The sequence below is a fragment of the Myxine glutinosa genome, chromosome 12, assembly GCF_964187855.1.
Source record: "Myxine glutinosa chromosome 12, kmMyxGlut1.1, whole genome shotgun sequence".
Lineage (NCBI taxonomy): Eukaryota > Metazoa > Chordata > Myxini > Myxiniformes > Myxinidae > Myxine > Myxine glutinosa.
This window is the reverse complement of record NC_136272.1, coordinates 34,654,877-34,670,751: the sequence shown is the minus strand read 5'-3', so window position 1 is coordinate 34,670,751 and position 15,875 is coordinate 34,654,877. Positions and strand designations below refer to the sequence as shown.

The 15,875-nt window shown below is 45.1% G+C and overlaps 1 protein-coding gene across 5 annotated transcripts in view; it reads left to right on the top strand.

Annotated features, from left to right (window-relative positions):
* The window catches only part of LOC137437967 (TBC1 domain family member 9), a 105,145-nt gene that overhangs the window by 21,597 nt on the left and 67,673 nt on the right, over positions 1-15,875 (top strand). For all 5 annotated transcript variants that reach the window (XM_068132767.2, XM_078766725.1, XM_068132768.2 and 2 more), the window contains exon 4: positions 7,375-7,600. In XM_068132767.2, the coding sequence (XP_067988868.2) occupies positions 7,375-7,600 (226 nt within the window). The remainder of the gene's footprint in view (positions 1-7,374; positions 7,601-15,875) is intronic.

Sequence of the window (15,875 nt, the reverse complement as noted above, 5' to 3'; positions counted from 1 at the left end):
GCTTGTTTTGTTGGTTTGCTTGTTTTGTTGGTTTGTTTGTTTTGTTGGTTTGCTTGTTTTGTTGGTTTGCTTGTTTTGTTGGTTTGCTTGTTTTGTTGGTTTGCTTGTTTTGTTGGTTTACTTGTTTTGTTGGTTTGCTTGTTTTGTTGGTTTGCTTGTTTGTTGGTTTGCTTGCAAGCGTCATTTGTTTGGTTGTGTGTGTCTTTGTTACCCCAGACATGTGAAGCGAAAAGTGGGGTTAAGTAATTGCTTCGTGCCAGTCCGTTTGTCTGTCTACAAACGTCGGAGGAACAACTTATTGAAATTGAATGTTTTATTTTGAACACTAATCGGAACATGAATTGGGAAAAACGAAGCTGCAGATTAACCCTACTTTGTTTCTGAATGCGTCCTGATTGCGCATGCGCACAGAGGTTTGAGATTTTTTTTTACTCTGCCTGCCTGGCAGTCATACAAAATTGAAAATCATTCCAAACAGGAAACTTACTGTGAAGGATGTCATAAAGGACACAAATGGGCACAAATAGCTAATAATATAATGTGCTAGCATGTGGTGTAATTGACTACCAAGTCAATGGCGGTAAAATGACAGTCAATTCCGGAATTAATTATTTATACGATCGTTACAATCTTTATTTTATTTTATTTAAATTGAATTATACTCGTGAACACGGTAGATCACAAATTGCTGTCTTTGCACTTTTAAAACCCTTCACTTTTGCAGTCGTTGGGCATGTTAGATAGTGTGGTGTATAAGACTGTTTCAGTGGCTCTAGACCTCTGGAATTTTTTAAACAATCTTTAAAATCATAATTTAATTTAAATTGAAGTACACACTTGAACACTGTGTGGGGTAACGTGTTCTATGAACTCTCTAGTATGTTTGTTTGCTTGCATGCGTGGAACTGTAAAATTTATCTATGGATCAAGTGATTTTATGAGCCACAACCTGTAAAAATCGTGTCTTTGGGACCTGCACACCTTGCGCCCAAATTTGTGTGTAGGTTAATCATCGCTGGAATGTTGGATTGAGTCTTCCCAAATTATAAATGATTCTGTTCTGGTAATGATTCAGAAAATCATTATTGCGATATGTTTAAAAAAAACAAAAAACGTTTTGTACTGAGTTCTATAAGTAAAGATATTGTTACCTTGGTATATAATACAAACAAGCATCTGGTGCCAATTGTCAAACCAGGTTATCTGAAGTAATTAGCATTCATTTAACTGGTTTACAATTTCCATTGTGTTTGGTAAAACTAATTGCAATCGATGCTTGCTTGCCAATGCGCTTGGTAAACAAGTTTTCGTTGTGACAAATCGTCTCAGTACGAGGTCTGAAACTACCATTGTTTTAATAAATTAGATGTAAATATTTGTAAGGTGTGTCCCCTCCCACTTTTGCCTACGTGACTTATGGAGGTAGGCAATTCAAGTGTACCTTTCTCTCTCTTCCTGAGTTGCGATCGCCTTACAAGTTAATCTAATAAATAGTTTTTTAAAAATGGCATATGGAATTGTCAACGTTCTCATTAAATCTTTCAAAAGAACGATAATTAAACACTGAATCAAATAAAGCTTATAGCTTATTAGGGTTTGATAAAAGTTAGTCTAAAGTGTAAAAATCCTATAAGCTTATTCCAAATATCTGCCACGTGCATGCAGTCCGGAAGGCTAGCTATCTCCGACTCTGATCCAATATTTTCTCAGTAAAAATCTTTTGTAATGGTATGTACAGTATATAGGTTTATACCTTTTACACTGCACAATATATATATATATAGGTTTTGTAATGTAATGTTATAATGATATTTGACTTAATAATGTTAAAGATAAGTTTTGCGGTTCGCAAAGATGAATTTGATGTGCTTGTTTCTAAGATAATATTTAAAGTTTAATTAGTAAATATATATAAAGTTTTTTGTGGCAAGCACAAAACCTTTTTGTGGCAAAAGTTTTTGTTGAGATCTCGCGAGATCTTTGTCGGCGAGGTCACGTCTTTTCGAAGCTGTCCATGCGCTCACGCTTTCGAAGTTAAGTAATTTTTCACAATTGTGTTTTTGTCAAAACTCTATCTATCTTTCAGTGTGTGTACCTATAGTGTGTCCTTAGTAAGATTCTCAGTGTTAATTTTTCATACCTGTATACAAAATCGTCGGGTAATTCGTGTCGCGTATTTTGAGGCCGAGAAGGCTACGGTGTCCTACCTTGAGGCTTTGTTTTTCTCTCAGCGGTCCGTCGATTGTGCTGCAATTACTTTCGTTCTCTGTTTTTGTCTCAGTCTTTCACCCCATACTTCCTTGTCTAAAATCTCAACTCAAAAAAAAAAAAAAATTGTTTTTTATTTTTTCGTTCTCTGTTCTGATTCGTTGTTCTGATTCGTTTATTCGTTGTTCTTATTTGTTCGTTCGTTCTTCGATCACGTGTTTCACCCCCATTTCCATTTTCCATTTCCCCAGATAGTTTTCACTGCTCAATTTAAAAATGTTTAAACCTTCCCCTGAAGAACTGTATTCTGTCATATATTATAACACCTTTTTCTTCTTCTTCTATAAAAGGATGCTTTCGACTTGCTCACCAAATCTATTCATTCCAAAAAAAAAATTGCATCTCTTACAGTTCCTCTTTTATACATTCCCGAAACTCTCCTGCACTCAACCCCTCCTCCAGCGTCCTCAAACGTATTTTTGACTCAAAGGTCACAAGAAACTCATTTTGCAATAAATGTTCATTTCCCATTAATCGTACACTTTCTAAAATCCAATCTCACCCCTCTCCTCCAAATCTTCCCCATCACCCATCGCCTCCAAAACTTCCCCATCACCCCTCCCCTCCAAATCTTCCCCATCACCCATCCCTTTCAAATCTCCCCCCTTGCCCCTTCCCTCCTAAACTCCCCTCTCACCCCTCCTCCTAAAAGCGTCCTCCCCGCTTCTTCCCCCTTCCAACTTTCACCTTCATCTCCCCCAACCTTCTGCCTCGCTCTTCCCCCTCCTCAAATAACACCTCACTGTGCCTCACCCAATCACCATCAAACCTTTTGTCTGCCCCATCCTTCCCTTTCTCCAAGCTATTCTGAAATCTCTGACACACCTTCAACAGCTCTCCCTACCACTTCCTCCTCTTCCACATCTTACCCTACCCCTCCCCCCCCCCCCTGTTCTGTATCCGATGCTCCCCCTTCTCCTTCCTCTTCATTAACGGTATGGACCTCAAACATCCGAGACCTTCGCTCAAACTTGACTGATCTCTCCATACAGGTTGCTTCAGACAAACCAGACGTGATCTGCTTTACAGAAACTTTCCTCCTTCATGATGTCTCTGATTCCTTGGTATCTCTCCCAGGTTACTCCCTCCTCTGGTATGATAGACCTGAGCCTCGTCCTGGAGGTGGGGTTGCCATCTTTATAAAAAACACTTCCTCACTCACCTTGCACTGCCCTCTCCCCACCTCACCCCCAGGAATACCTCTGGCTGCGGCTTCCCCTTCGCTCCCACCTTTTGTTCATATGTGTATTGTACCGTCCACCAAACAGTGATGACTCCATCTACATCTCACTGTCTGATAATATGGACCAACTTCTATCTACCCATCCCAACTCTCTCCCTCATATGTGGTGATTTCAATTGTCACCATGCCAGTTGGCTGGGTGTGGGTACCTCTCTCACCAGCTATGGCTCCTCGGCAAAGGACTTCTGCGACTCACTGGGACTGACACAATCTGTCAATTTCCCGACCCAGATCTCAGTCAACGGAGCATCTTCTCTTCTGGACTTGGTTATGACTAACTTCCCTGAAAATGTCTGCTGCTCTTCTTCTGCTCCAATCGGCTCATCTGATCATGTGCTTGTTAAAGTGGACATCTCTCTGACCATTCTCAGAGAGCCTCCTCAGCGTCGACGAGTCTGGCATTTCACTCAGGCCAACTGGCACGGTCTTCAAGCAGCCATCAATCATCTGGACTGGTCTCCCATCTCTACCGCCTCTGACATCAACTCATCCTGGGAATTCTTCCAAAGTAAATTGCTCTCTCTCTCATGCACAGATTTATCCCATCTCGTCTTCAGTTGTCATACCCTTCCTCCCTTCCATGGTACACGGAATCTTGTGGTGAGGCTGTTGCCCAGAAACAACTTGGCTTAGTCTCCTGGAAAGCAAATCCAACGGAAGGAAATCTCATTTCCTTTTACAAAGCCCGAAACAAGTGTGTGTCCACCCTCAGGAGAGCCAGGAAACAATATCTCTCCGTTCTCAAGACCGAACTCTCTTATCTTTCTCCCTCTTCCAAATCCTGGTGGCGTCTGGTCAAATCTGTTTCTGGTGTTTTTTCCCCCTCCACCCCCTCCACCCCCTCCCCCCTCACCTCAAACGGCTACACGGCTACACGGCTGACTCAAGCTGAATGCCTCAACGATGTGTTTGCCTCTAAATCTTGTGTCCCAAACCCATCCCTCTCTGTGCCCACCGTACCCAGTCGTACCCAGCTGCTCCTGCACTCTGTGTCCTTTCCTCCTGACAAGGTGGAAAAGTTTCTGTCAACCCTCGACTCTGATTCTGCAACTGGACCTGACGGCATCAGCCCACGGGTCCTAAAATCCTGTTCTTCCGCTCTTTCACTCCCTCTCTCTGTTCTCTTCACCCTCTCTTTTGCTCAAGGTCATCTGCCATCTACTTGGAAATCAGACAACATTACCGCTTTGCACAAAAAATGTGCAAAAACAGATCCTAGCAACTACAGACCAATCAGCCTTCTCCCAATTATCAGCAAAGTCATGGAATCCATCATTGCTTCAGATATGAAATCTTTCCTCTTCTCCAATGGCTTGATCTCTGATCATCAATTTGGTTTCAGACCTGGTCACTCTACTCTGGACATGCTGCTTCTGCTTTCTCAACAATGGATGGAGGTCCTCAATGCCAAACAGGAAATTAGAGCTGTCTCCCTTGACATATATCGTGCCTTCGATATGGTCTGGCACCCCGCTCGGCTCACCAAACTCTCCTCCTTTGGTATCCATGGAAAGCTCCACGCATGGCTGGCGGACTTCCTCTCTAGTCGTAGTCAATGTGTGGCCCTGAATGGGTTTCTCTCAACTCCTCTTCCTGTTCAGGCTGGAGTTTCCCAAGGCAGTGTTCTGGGCCCTGTGCTTTTTCTGGTCTTCATCAATGATCTCTCTGACTCTCTTGAAAATCCTCTTTATCTCTTTGCTGATGACTCGACTCACTTTCGCTCCATTCCTCATCCCTCAGATTGGCAATCTGCAGCCTCCTCACTCTGCAGACCTGGACAAAATCACAGACTCAGCAAACAAGTGGAACATGTCTTTCAATCCTGACAAATCTCACACTCTTATGATGTCTCTCCGAAAAGACCGACTGGACAACCCTCCCATCCACTCTCTGAATAATCCTCTCCAAGAAGTTCTGTCACTCAAGCTTTTGGGTCTCACTATCTGCCATGATCTTTCCTGGGAAAACCACATTTCAAATCTGGCCTCCAAAGCCAGTCGCCGACTGGGCATCTTCCGTCGTGCGAAGTCCTTCCTTGGCACACCTGAGCTCCTCACCACATACAAGGCTTTCATCCGCAGCTCAATGGAATACTGCTCTCCGCTCTGGGCTGGTGCTCCTGCCTCACACCTAGCTCGTCTTCACGCTGTTGAAACCAAAGCGTTCAGAATCATTTGAATCTCCCGCGATGAAGCTAACTCCGAGGGCCTTTCACTCACTCACTGCAGGCAGGTTGGTGGTCTTTTCGTCTTCTACCGACTCCTCTCCGCCCTTGCCCCCCCCACCCCCCCCAGCTCTCTCTGGGCTCTGTCCCCCAAATATTCCTACAGGTCGCACAAGATCTGCCTGCAACCCTCTTATGGTTAAACTGCCAAAATCAAGACTCTCTGCTCACCTTCACTCTTTCATTCCTCTTTTCTCTCGCCTCTGGAACAAACTCCCTCACTCTCTTCAATCCCACTTCTCCCTCCAGGTCTTTAAAACAGCTTTTCACCACCATCTCTTATCTTCCCCCATCCAAAACGTTGATCTTTTCTACCCCCGCTAATTTCACCCCAAATCCACTTTTTTGAACTACCAACTTCTTTCCTGGAAGTCCTTGGTGCCCTTGTGTTTTATACTTCTCCCACCCCCCCCCCCCCCCCACCCTTCCCACGCCTCCTCCCCCCAAGCCCTCTCCCTCCCACACATCTCCCGATGTCCCTGCTCTCAAATGTTGTGTTTGTGTGCTTCCCCTTCTCTCCCCTTCTTGTCAACCGCTCCCTCTTTTTATATATTTTGTTTGTCTGTATGATTTGTTTGTGTGATAAATGTTAGCTCTTTCACGAGCCTCGATTCTGTATACAAAAAAAAGAAAAAAAAGAAAGAAGCAGAATTGGGAGAATCCTGGCGCCGTGGAGCCTGGTGCGAGCAAAGGAAGGACATATCTTCCTCATTAAGTATATTTTAATATGCATTTCTCAATCTCTCCTCACTCAGTGGGATATCCCTCACTCGAACATTTCACTCGACCATTTCACTCGACCGATCACATTTTATCCCTCGATCTTTGCTCACTCCCACCCCAATATTTCATTCGACCAATCCCCACCTCCCTCATCCCTCCCACCTTTACTTTGCTCAACCAATCCTACTGCTCTCCTCCCCTTCTCTTCATGCAACCAATCCCATCTATGCTCCTCCCTCTCCACTTTCTCCTCCCACTTCTAGCAAGTATAAAAGTAGTGACTAAACTTCAACGGTTAGGATTTTCACTTTTTCTGTATGTTGATATTGTACTTAGGATTCACTTGGTTTGTTGACTCTGTCCGTTGATTTTCACCCTAGGATAAAGTGGGTTTGTCTATACTGTATGTTGACTGTATTCTATGCATGCTGCTATTTGGTATGGCATTTCTTTTGTCCATCTCTACTGTACCAGGATTTTCACTTAGGACTTTGATCTCGGATTTTGTTGTGAATCTTGCAGTGTGCTGTCGTGCTTTGTAGTATGTTCTTCTTGGTTTGATGAGGGTTTAATGTTTCTTGCTGTGTATTTCCTTGTAAACAAAAGTGATATCCTCCTTGGGAATTACAAGTTTTTGACAAAAGTTTTTGGACATTGAATTCTTGATTCATCTATTACATACCGTTAAAATATCTTCAACACACGTCTTTGGCTGTTTTTTTTTCTGTTTTTTTTCATTTAATTTTTTTTCCCTGTAGTTTACTTTATGTGCTTGTGCTCCCCTGAAGCAACTACATGAGTCACATGGCCAATTTTCATGGCAGAAAGAGTATCTGTATAATGCATGATGGTTTTTCTTCCTCTTTTTTTTTTTTCTCTTCGGTATTGTTGAAGCTGTGCTTTGTTTTTGTGTTAGGGAATAATTGCAGAAGAGCAGCATGGGATGAAGGGAGAGGGAAATTCGGGAGAACGGTTCCGGGAAGCGACCATGCGATTCTGCCACCTATTCGCCATGCCTGAGGCAGAGCGCCTTGTTACATTTGTTTCTTGCTCTTACTGGAAGGGTCGCGTACCACGTCATGGGTGGCTTTACCTCAGCCTTAACCATGCCTGCTTCTACTCCTTCCTGCTTGGGAAAGAAGGTGTCTGTACTTCCCTTTATCATTATAATGCTTTATTTTTTGCCATTTTGATCAGCAATTCTTTTTTCATGATGAAATGTAATTCCGATGAAAGACGTTTGACATTAATCAACTGTTTGGTAAAGTCATAACAATTTATATAATTATACTTCATGATGACAGAAAAATTATCACAATACAGGTGATGGCAAAAAAAAGTGATGAAATAAACCAATTGCTTGAAATGACTAAAGTTTCACATTGCCTTTTCTCAATCCTCTTCCTCCTTTTCCCTTTGCCCATATCTTCATCCAACCCCTTTTCCCATATATCCCAATTCTTTCCACAATCTTGTGTCCTCTTTAATTTTTTATTTCTCTATCTTACCCTCTTCTTGCTTTGATCAGTTTTGATTCAGATATATTCAGTAGTTTGAAATTACCAATTTGACACTTACTTGAATAAATACTAAAAAATAAATTTGCCCAAAGCCGAGCAAAGCAAGGTCGACGCCATTTATTCCGGATACAAGAAACACCCTGAAACCCATGCCGACAGAAAACTGACATTTTGGAATGCCGGCCACATTTTCCATCGAATTATCATGTAACTATGGAAATAGTCTCTATGGGTAGGTGCTCCTATGTTGAAAGTTTCGTGAGCATCGCTCAAGCGGTTGCGGAGAAAACAAATTTAAAAGCGAATAAAGATGAAAAAGTGAGGGCCTCGGCCGATGCTCCACGACATGGTCAAAAATGGTTGTGGACCCCTGTTACTAGTTAAGATTTTACAAAATGATAAAATAAGTGGAGGCATTGTAAAAATTTCAAAATGTTATGATTCAAACATACATTATACCTTTCCAACCCCCCACCAACTGCGACTTATGACCAACTGTCCCTTCAATCCATACAACTGTTCATATATGGCCCGAATACCCAGCTTTGGTCCCCAAACTCTGCATCGTTGGCACGAAAGCAGTCATGGGCTGCAGTGAAATAGCTCCAGCACATACAGCACACATGAACAAGATGATATATCAGGCATTCCTCTATTTACGCTCGATCTATTTGCACTTTTTTAACTTGATGCCAATGCCAAAGCACCGAACACTTTTCTATTTTTGCTCCGTTAGTTTCTTATTTACGTTTTTTTCATGCGGTGTAATTTCGCCAAGCCACACCAAACATCTTTGCTGCTCTCCTACATTGTGCACTCCACCCAATATGATCATGGCCCATGTGTTGTTCCATATACACTGGGAAGCATCAGGCCAAGGACGCTCCAATCGACCTCACTTGCACCTTGTCTGTAGTATCATGTGGTATTGCTTGATGTTTGTTGCGTGCTTTTTCATGAAATCGTTCCCAAAACCCTTCATCATGAGTAGAAAACGACCAACCAATACTCCAGCAGGTATTCCTGCTGAGAGGGCCTGTAAAGCCTTTCGTATTATGTCTTTAGTATTTAATTTGGGTTATCTTGGGTCAGTTGGTGACCGAAAATTACCACCCAGAAATGCATTCTAAATTTACAACATTATTCCTATGGGAAAACTTCTTTCAAGTTGCACTATTTCGAATTACGCGAGCGTTTTTGGAGCATAAATAGGAGGCCCAGTGTATTCGACTTGGATTCAATGAGTTATCGAAGAAAATAGCAAATTCAGCCCTGTCATACTGCTTGCAAAGAAAGATGGGAGCAAATTCGGCCCTGTCATACTGCTTGCAAAGAAAGATGGGAAATGACGAGTAACGGTTTTGATGGATGTCTCATTTGCTGTCTGAGAGGATTCGCTCTGTAATCAAATTTGTAATTATACGAGGACGGCATAGTCACAAAGGCCAGAGTGAGGGTGCTTGTGAGTTTGGTCCGAGCAGAGACAAGTGGAGAGCTTGTCTATATACACTATACAGTACATATTTCAAAGTGTTTGTGCGTTTGTACATTACTCTTTCATGGCTGTACCGTAGCACCGAGAGGTCCCAAATTTTGGGTATAGGTACTCAGTCTGGGCAATGTTTTATGCTATCACACGTTGACCTTGACGTCCGTTTTGAGGAACCAAAGGATCTATAAAGTGTATATTGGGATATGGGGTCTGGCAGTGCTGCTGCAGGCAAAAGGTAGCCACCAAAAGACCAATAACCCCTTAGCTTTTCAATGTCCAACACGTCCTGAAAGCACTGGGGGGAAAAGCTCACCCTGCCGGGCAGCACCGAGTAGCCCTCGCCCCCAGTTCCTGGGTAGCGCCTGGTAGTTTCACAAAGCAATTTAGCTATTCTCCAAATTATCTGTTTAACTATTTTAATGTTTGCTTGTGTGATGGCAGTTGGTTCCAAGTGAGAATGATTAGGATTGCTTGCCAATTCATGGTTTTTAACTTTCTGCACTACTTAAAAACATGGATGTAAAGGACATGCATCACTAAATTGTGTGGACAGTTTCCTGGACATTTCAGCTCGCCGCAGCTACTGTTCTGTACTTGGCATGGGAGTGTATGCGATGTGAAACTTTATGTGAAATGCGATCGATTTTTAAAAATCAGAATTTGAGCAAATCTGTTTCATTCGTCTGTTAATATGCCTCCCCGATTGACAAATCTGCAATTTGAATTTCATTTGAGGTTGAAATGATTGCGGGAGATCGCGTTATAGTGATGACGTCTTGGATGGACATCCTCTTCTTCAGTCGCTCATAACTTTGAGTGAAATACGATCGAGTTAAAAATAGTCAGAATTTGAGCAAATCTGTTTCATTCGTTTGTTAATGGTGTTCTTTCTCTTCACAAGGAACTTAATTTTATTCCTGCCTTTCCATGATTCATCCATACGTGCTTTTGGTCAATAGATTATGCAGATATATTGGGCAATAATCACTGACTAGTAGTGATGCCAATGTTAGGCTTGAGCAATTTCAGCAGTATGTCAATAAAATCAATACAAACAACACCAAACAAATTATGATTAGATGCCGTCTCATGACAAACCATGTCTGCTCAAATATTGTCTGGTCAAATCTGTTTCTGGTGTTTGTTCCCCCTCCACCCCCTCCCTGACCTCAAACGGCTACACAGCCGACACCGCAAGTGAAAAAGCTTAATGCCTCAACTCTGTGTTTGCCTCAAAATCTTGCATCCCACACCCATTGCTCTCTGTACCCACCTTACACACTGTGTCCTTCTCTCCTGACAATGTGGAGAAGTTTCTGTCAAACCTCGACTCTGATTCTGCAACTGGACTAGACTGCATCAGCCCACGGGTCCTAAAATCCTGCTCTGCGGCTCTTTCACACCCTCTCTCAATTCTCTTCACCCTCTCTTTTGCTCAAGGTCATCTGCCATCTGCTTGGAAATCAGCCAACGTTGCCGCTTTACATAAGAAAGGTGCAAAAACAGATCCTTGGAACTACAGACCAATCAGCCTGCTCCCAATAATCAGCAAGGTCATCGAATCGATCATCACTTCTGACATCAAATCCTTCCTCTTCCCCAATGGCTTGACCTCGGATCATCAATTTGGATTCAGACCAGGGCATTCTACTCTGGACCTGCTGCTTCTTCTTCTTCTTCTTCCGTGTATCATCAGATGGCCAGGTCAGTGTCGTGCAGCCATGCCCTCATCTCTGGTCCTACGTCGAAGAGGCCGGCTTCTGAAGGTGGTCTGTATAGGGGGCAGGTGGTAATTATGTGTTCGGCAGTCTGCTCATGCTCGCCGCACTCGCACGCGGCGCTGTCTGCCAGGCCCCACATCTTCAGCGATGATTTGAAGCGGCTGACCCCCGTACGTAGATGGTTCAGCAAGGTCCATTGCAGGCATGGTAGGTCTTCTCCTACGACGCCACCTCCTGGGTCCCAGATGTAGCGGTGGATGCGGGTGGGCCCGGCCGTTTCCCACACCTGCTTCCAAGATACCGCCAGCCATGCGCTTCTAGACAGGTCCTCAGGGATAGAACTGAGCATCTCTTGTGCCGCCTTGTTGTAGGGATGGCGGGACTTGAGTCTGCTTGGAGGCGCCACTATCGTTGTGGTGTTGTGCAGGATGTGCCAGTCGTGTTTCTGGGCATTCCTTGCCAGGGCGAGGGTAGCAGCCTCCCGTCGGAGGCCGGCCGGGGCGATTCCCGCTAGGACTGGCAGGTGGAATGCCGGGGTGGGCTTCAAGCAACCAGCTACAATGCGGAGGGCGTTGTTAATGGCAACATCAACCTTTCTCACATGTGGGCTTCTGCTCCAGGCTGGGGCGCAGTATTCGGCTGCAGAGAAGACCACGGCTTGCGTGGATATTTGTAGGGTCTTGGCGGAGGCTCCCCAGGTCGTACCAGCAAGACATCGGATAAGCGAGACCCTTGATGTTACCTTGGCCTTAACTTCTTCTAGGTGTTGCTTGAAGGACAGTATCCGATCTAGGCGTACACCGAGGTACTTTGGGGCTTGCTGGAACTCCAGGCGTTTGTTGTCAACGAACACGTCCAGTTCCCTTTTTGCTTCTCTGTTGTTAAGATGGTATGCCGCTGACACTGTCTTACCAATGCTGAGCTGCAAACGCCACCTCCGGAGATAGGCTACCAAGGTGCCCATGTCTTGGTTGATACCGTTTTCCATCGCCTTCCATGTTGGTCGTCGCAGCATGATGGCCAGGTCGTCCGCGTAACCGTACTTTCTGGATGTTTTATCCGGCAGGTCGTAGATGTAGATGTTAAACAGCATCGGCGAGAGAACAGAACCCTGCGGGACACCATTCCTCAGTCTTCTGAGCCTGCTGCGCTGGCCGTCGCTGATCTGTAGGACGAAGCTGCGGTTTGACAGCATCTCCATGATGAAGTTCACCATATGCCGGTCCGGGATTGTCCTCAGCAACTTCAGGTGGAGTCCACGGTGCCAAACGGTGTCGTATGCAGCTGTCAGGTCCAGGAACACTACGCCAGCTTTCTCATTGTCCTGGAAGCTGTCTTCGATATCTTGTGTGAGTAATGTTACCTGGTCCACTGTTGACCTGCCACGACAGAAACCGGCATGTTCCCGCGGGAGCTGTGGGTCCACCACTGGGTCGATGCAGCTGTGGATCATCCTCTCCAGAATCTTAAATGGGACGCAGAGCAACGAGATCGGTCTGTAGGACTTGGGATCTTCCGCAGGTTTGTTCGGCTTTGGCAGGGCTATGACGGAAGCATGGCGCCAGGTCTTTGGGAGCTTGGACCTCCGGAGGCACGACGAGAAGAACAAACACAGCCAACCAGATGTTGTTGTGCTCTGGTGGATGACGAACTCCGGATGGATGTTGTCACGGCCTGGTGACTTACCCGGCTTGAGTTTGCTCATGGCCGCACTGAGTTCGGCTGCTGTGAAGTCTCCAGAGAGATTGGCATCGGTGCTGGCCGCCCTGGAGAGAGGACACCTCACGCAACGTCAGGTGGGCAAAGTTTTTGTCTGCATCCGGGAAGCGACCGTTCTTCAGGAGCTGGGACGCAATGGCGTCTGCTGTCACCGGGCACCTGAATGGCATTGTGTTTCTGCCTGTCAGCTGGTTGATGGTCTGCCACGCCTTGCGACTAGAGTGGGTAAAGTCGATCGACTCAACTATTTCAGTCCATCTGGTCCTACGGGTGGCATCCAGCTTTTGGAGTAGTGCTGTTGCAGTCGCGTCCACTTCTTCCCTGGAGCTAGCCTGCTGATGGTCGCGCAGGAGCTGGCTGCACTCCTCGTCCCAACCCGGGATGTTGTTCTTGTTAAAGCCACACGGGATGTTTTTCTTGGCTGCACCTAGGAGAACCTTACAGTAGGCTGCGTATGCGGCGTCCACATCAGCAGCTTCTGGGTTCGGGAGACAGGCTGTTCTTCTTTCCGTCTCTGCAGCAAACGACTGCCAGTTAGACTTCTGGAAGTTCCATCTCTTGACAGGTCTGTCCGCTACCGGCTGCACCAGTGATGGCACTTTGATGATGGACGGTCGGTGGTGTGAGCGGGGGAACCTGTCAATGACGCGTCTCTCAGGCTTCGGGTCGTTGGTGCGGCACACGGCTGCTGCTTCTGCTGTCTCAACAATGGATAGAGGTCCTCAATGCCAAACAGGAAATCAGAGCTGTCTCCCTTGACATATCTCGTGCCTTCGATACGGTCTGGCACCCCGCCCTGCTCACCAAACTCTCCTATGGTATCCATGGAAACCTCCATGCATGGCTTGCAGACTTCCTTTTTGGTCGCAGTCAACATGTGGCCCTGAAAGGAATTCTCTCTTCTCCCCTCCCTGTTCAGGCTGGAGTTCCTCAAGGCAGTGTTCTGGGCCCTGTGCTTTTTCTGGTCTTCATTAATGATCTCTCTGACTGGAAAATCCTCTCTATCTCTGCTGATGACTCCACTCTCTGCTGCTCCATATCTCAACCCTCAGGTCGGCAGGCAGCAGCCTCTTCACTCTCTGCAGACCTGGACAATATCACAAATTGGTCAAACAAGTGGAACATGTGTTTCAATCCTGACAAATCTCACACTCTCCCTTTGTCTCTCCGAAAAGACCGTCTGGACAACCCTCCTATTTAATTTCTGAACAATCCTCTGGAAGTTCTGTTACTCAAGCTTTTTGGTCTCACTGTCTGCCATGATCTGTTCTGGGAAAACCACATTTTCAAGCTAGCCTTGAAAGCCATTCGCCGACTGGGCATCCTCCATCATGCGAAGTCCTTTCTGGGCACTTCTGAGCTCCTCACCACATACAAAGCTTTCATCCGCAGCTCATTGGAATATTGCTCTCCCTTCTGGGCTGGTGCTTCTGCCCCACACGTAGCTCAGCTTCACGTGGTTGAAACCAAAGCATTCAGAATCATTGGAATCTCCCACGATGAAGCTGATTCTGAGGGCCTTTCTCTCTCTCACCGCAGGCAGGTAGGTGGTCTTTGTCTTCTATCGACTCCTCTCCGGCCTTGCTCCCCCTGTTCTGTCTGTGCTCTGTCCCCCAAATATTCCCGCACCGGTTGGGTGTCTGACATGGACGATTAGATTCGATTTTGGTGAAGATCTGAATATGGATTCGGATATGAGAATAATTAAATATTTAAGTGATTCTTCACCATTGAGAGATCGGGCCAAAAACGATACATGGTGGGATATCTCAAAAATTATGGACGGATTTGGACAAAACTTGGTGGACAGGTGTGTGTGTGTGTGTGTGTGTGTGTGTGTGTGTGTGTGTGTGTGTGTGTGTGTGTGTGTGTGTGTGTGTGTGTGTGTGTGTGTGTGTGTGTGTGTGTGTGTGTGTGTGTGTGTGTGTGTGTGTGTGTGTGTGTGTGTGTGTGTGTGTGGTTGTGTGTGTGTGTGGTTGTGTGTGGGTGTGTGGTTGTGTGTGTGTGAAGGAATAATCGATTCAATTTTGGTGAAGATCCAGATGTGGACAGTAGATTTTTTTTTTAAAGTGATTCTTCACTCAATGGCCAACTAGCTGGAGGTTTGCTCCCTACTGAGTGCCGTTCTAGTTTTTGTAAGGCATTTGACAATACGAAGCACACTGTGGTTGAAAAGATCATTCAACTTGGAACGGACCGTGCAATTTTGCCCACATTTTGTAGCTTCCTATCACAGCAATGTCCCACTGTTCCGTATAATGGAACTACTTCCGACTCGCTTTAACTCTCCTGTGGAGTACTGCAGGACACTAAACTTGTGCCGTGTCATCTTCCGTGTGATGGTCAATGACGCCGCTACTGCATGCATACACCGATGCAAATGTGTCTGACCTCAGTATTGTTGAAATATTGAAAATAACTGAAGTCTTGCATGCAGTCACATTTAGACTTGCTTTGTGAATGGCATAGTGACAATTACATGATGCCTTCCCCCGAGAAATGTAGGGTAATGTGTATATCATTTCTTCACAATCCACTACCTCCTCTTCAATTAGTGATCAATGGCGTTTCCCTGGAAACCATTTCATTTGTGAAGCTTTTTGATGTCATAATTCAGGACGATCTGAAATGGAATAAACAGGTTGAGCACATGGTTAGCAATGCCTCTTGACGTTTCTATATCTTGTACAAGCTCAAGAAGAATGGTGTTAAATTTGGAGACTTTGTAATAATTATCTGCAAGATGTACATTCACCCCATCATATAGCTTGGAGTTCACGTCTCACCATATCCCAAGTTACAGATATCAAATGGGAGCAAAAGAGCTTTGTGAATGACCTTAAAAACAGACAGGTGAATGTGATTTGAAAATAGATATCTCAAAAAGTTATGGACGGATTCAGACAAACCTGGGTGTACAGGTTGGATGTGTGACGAGGATAAATTGATTCAATCTGTTGAATTG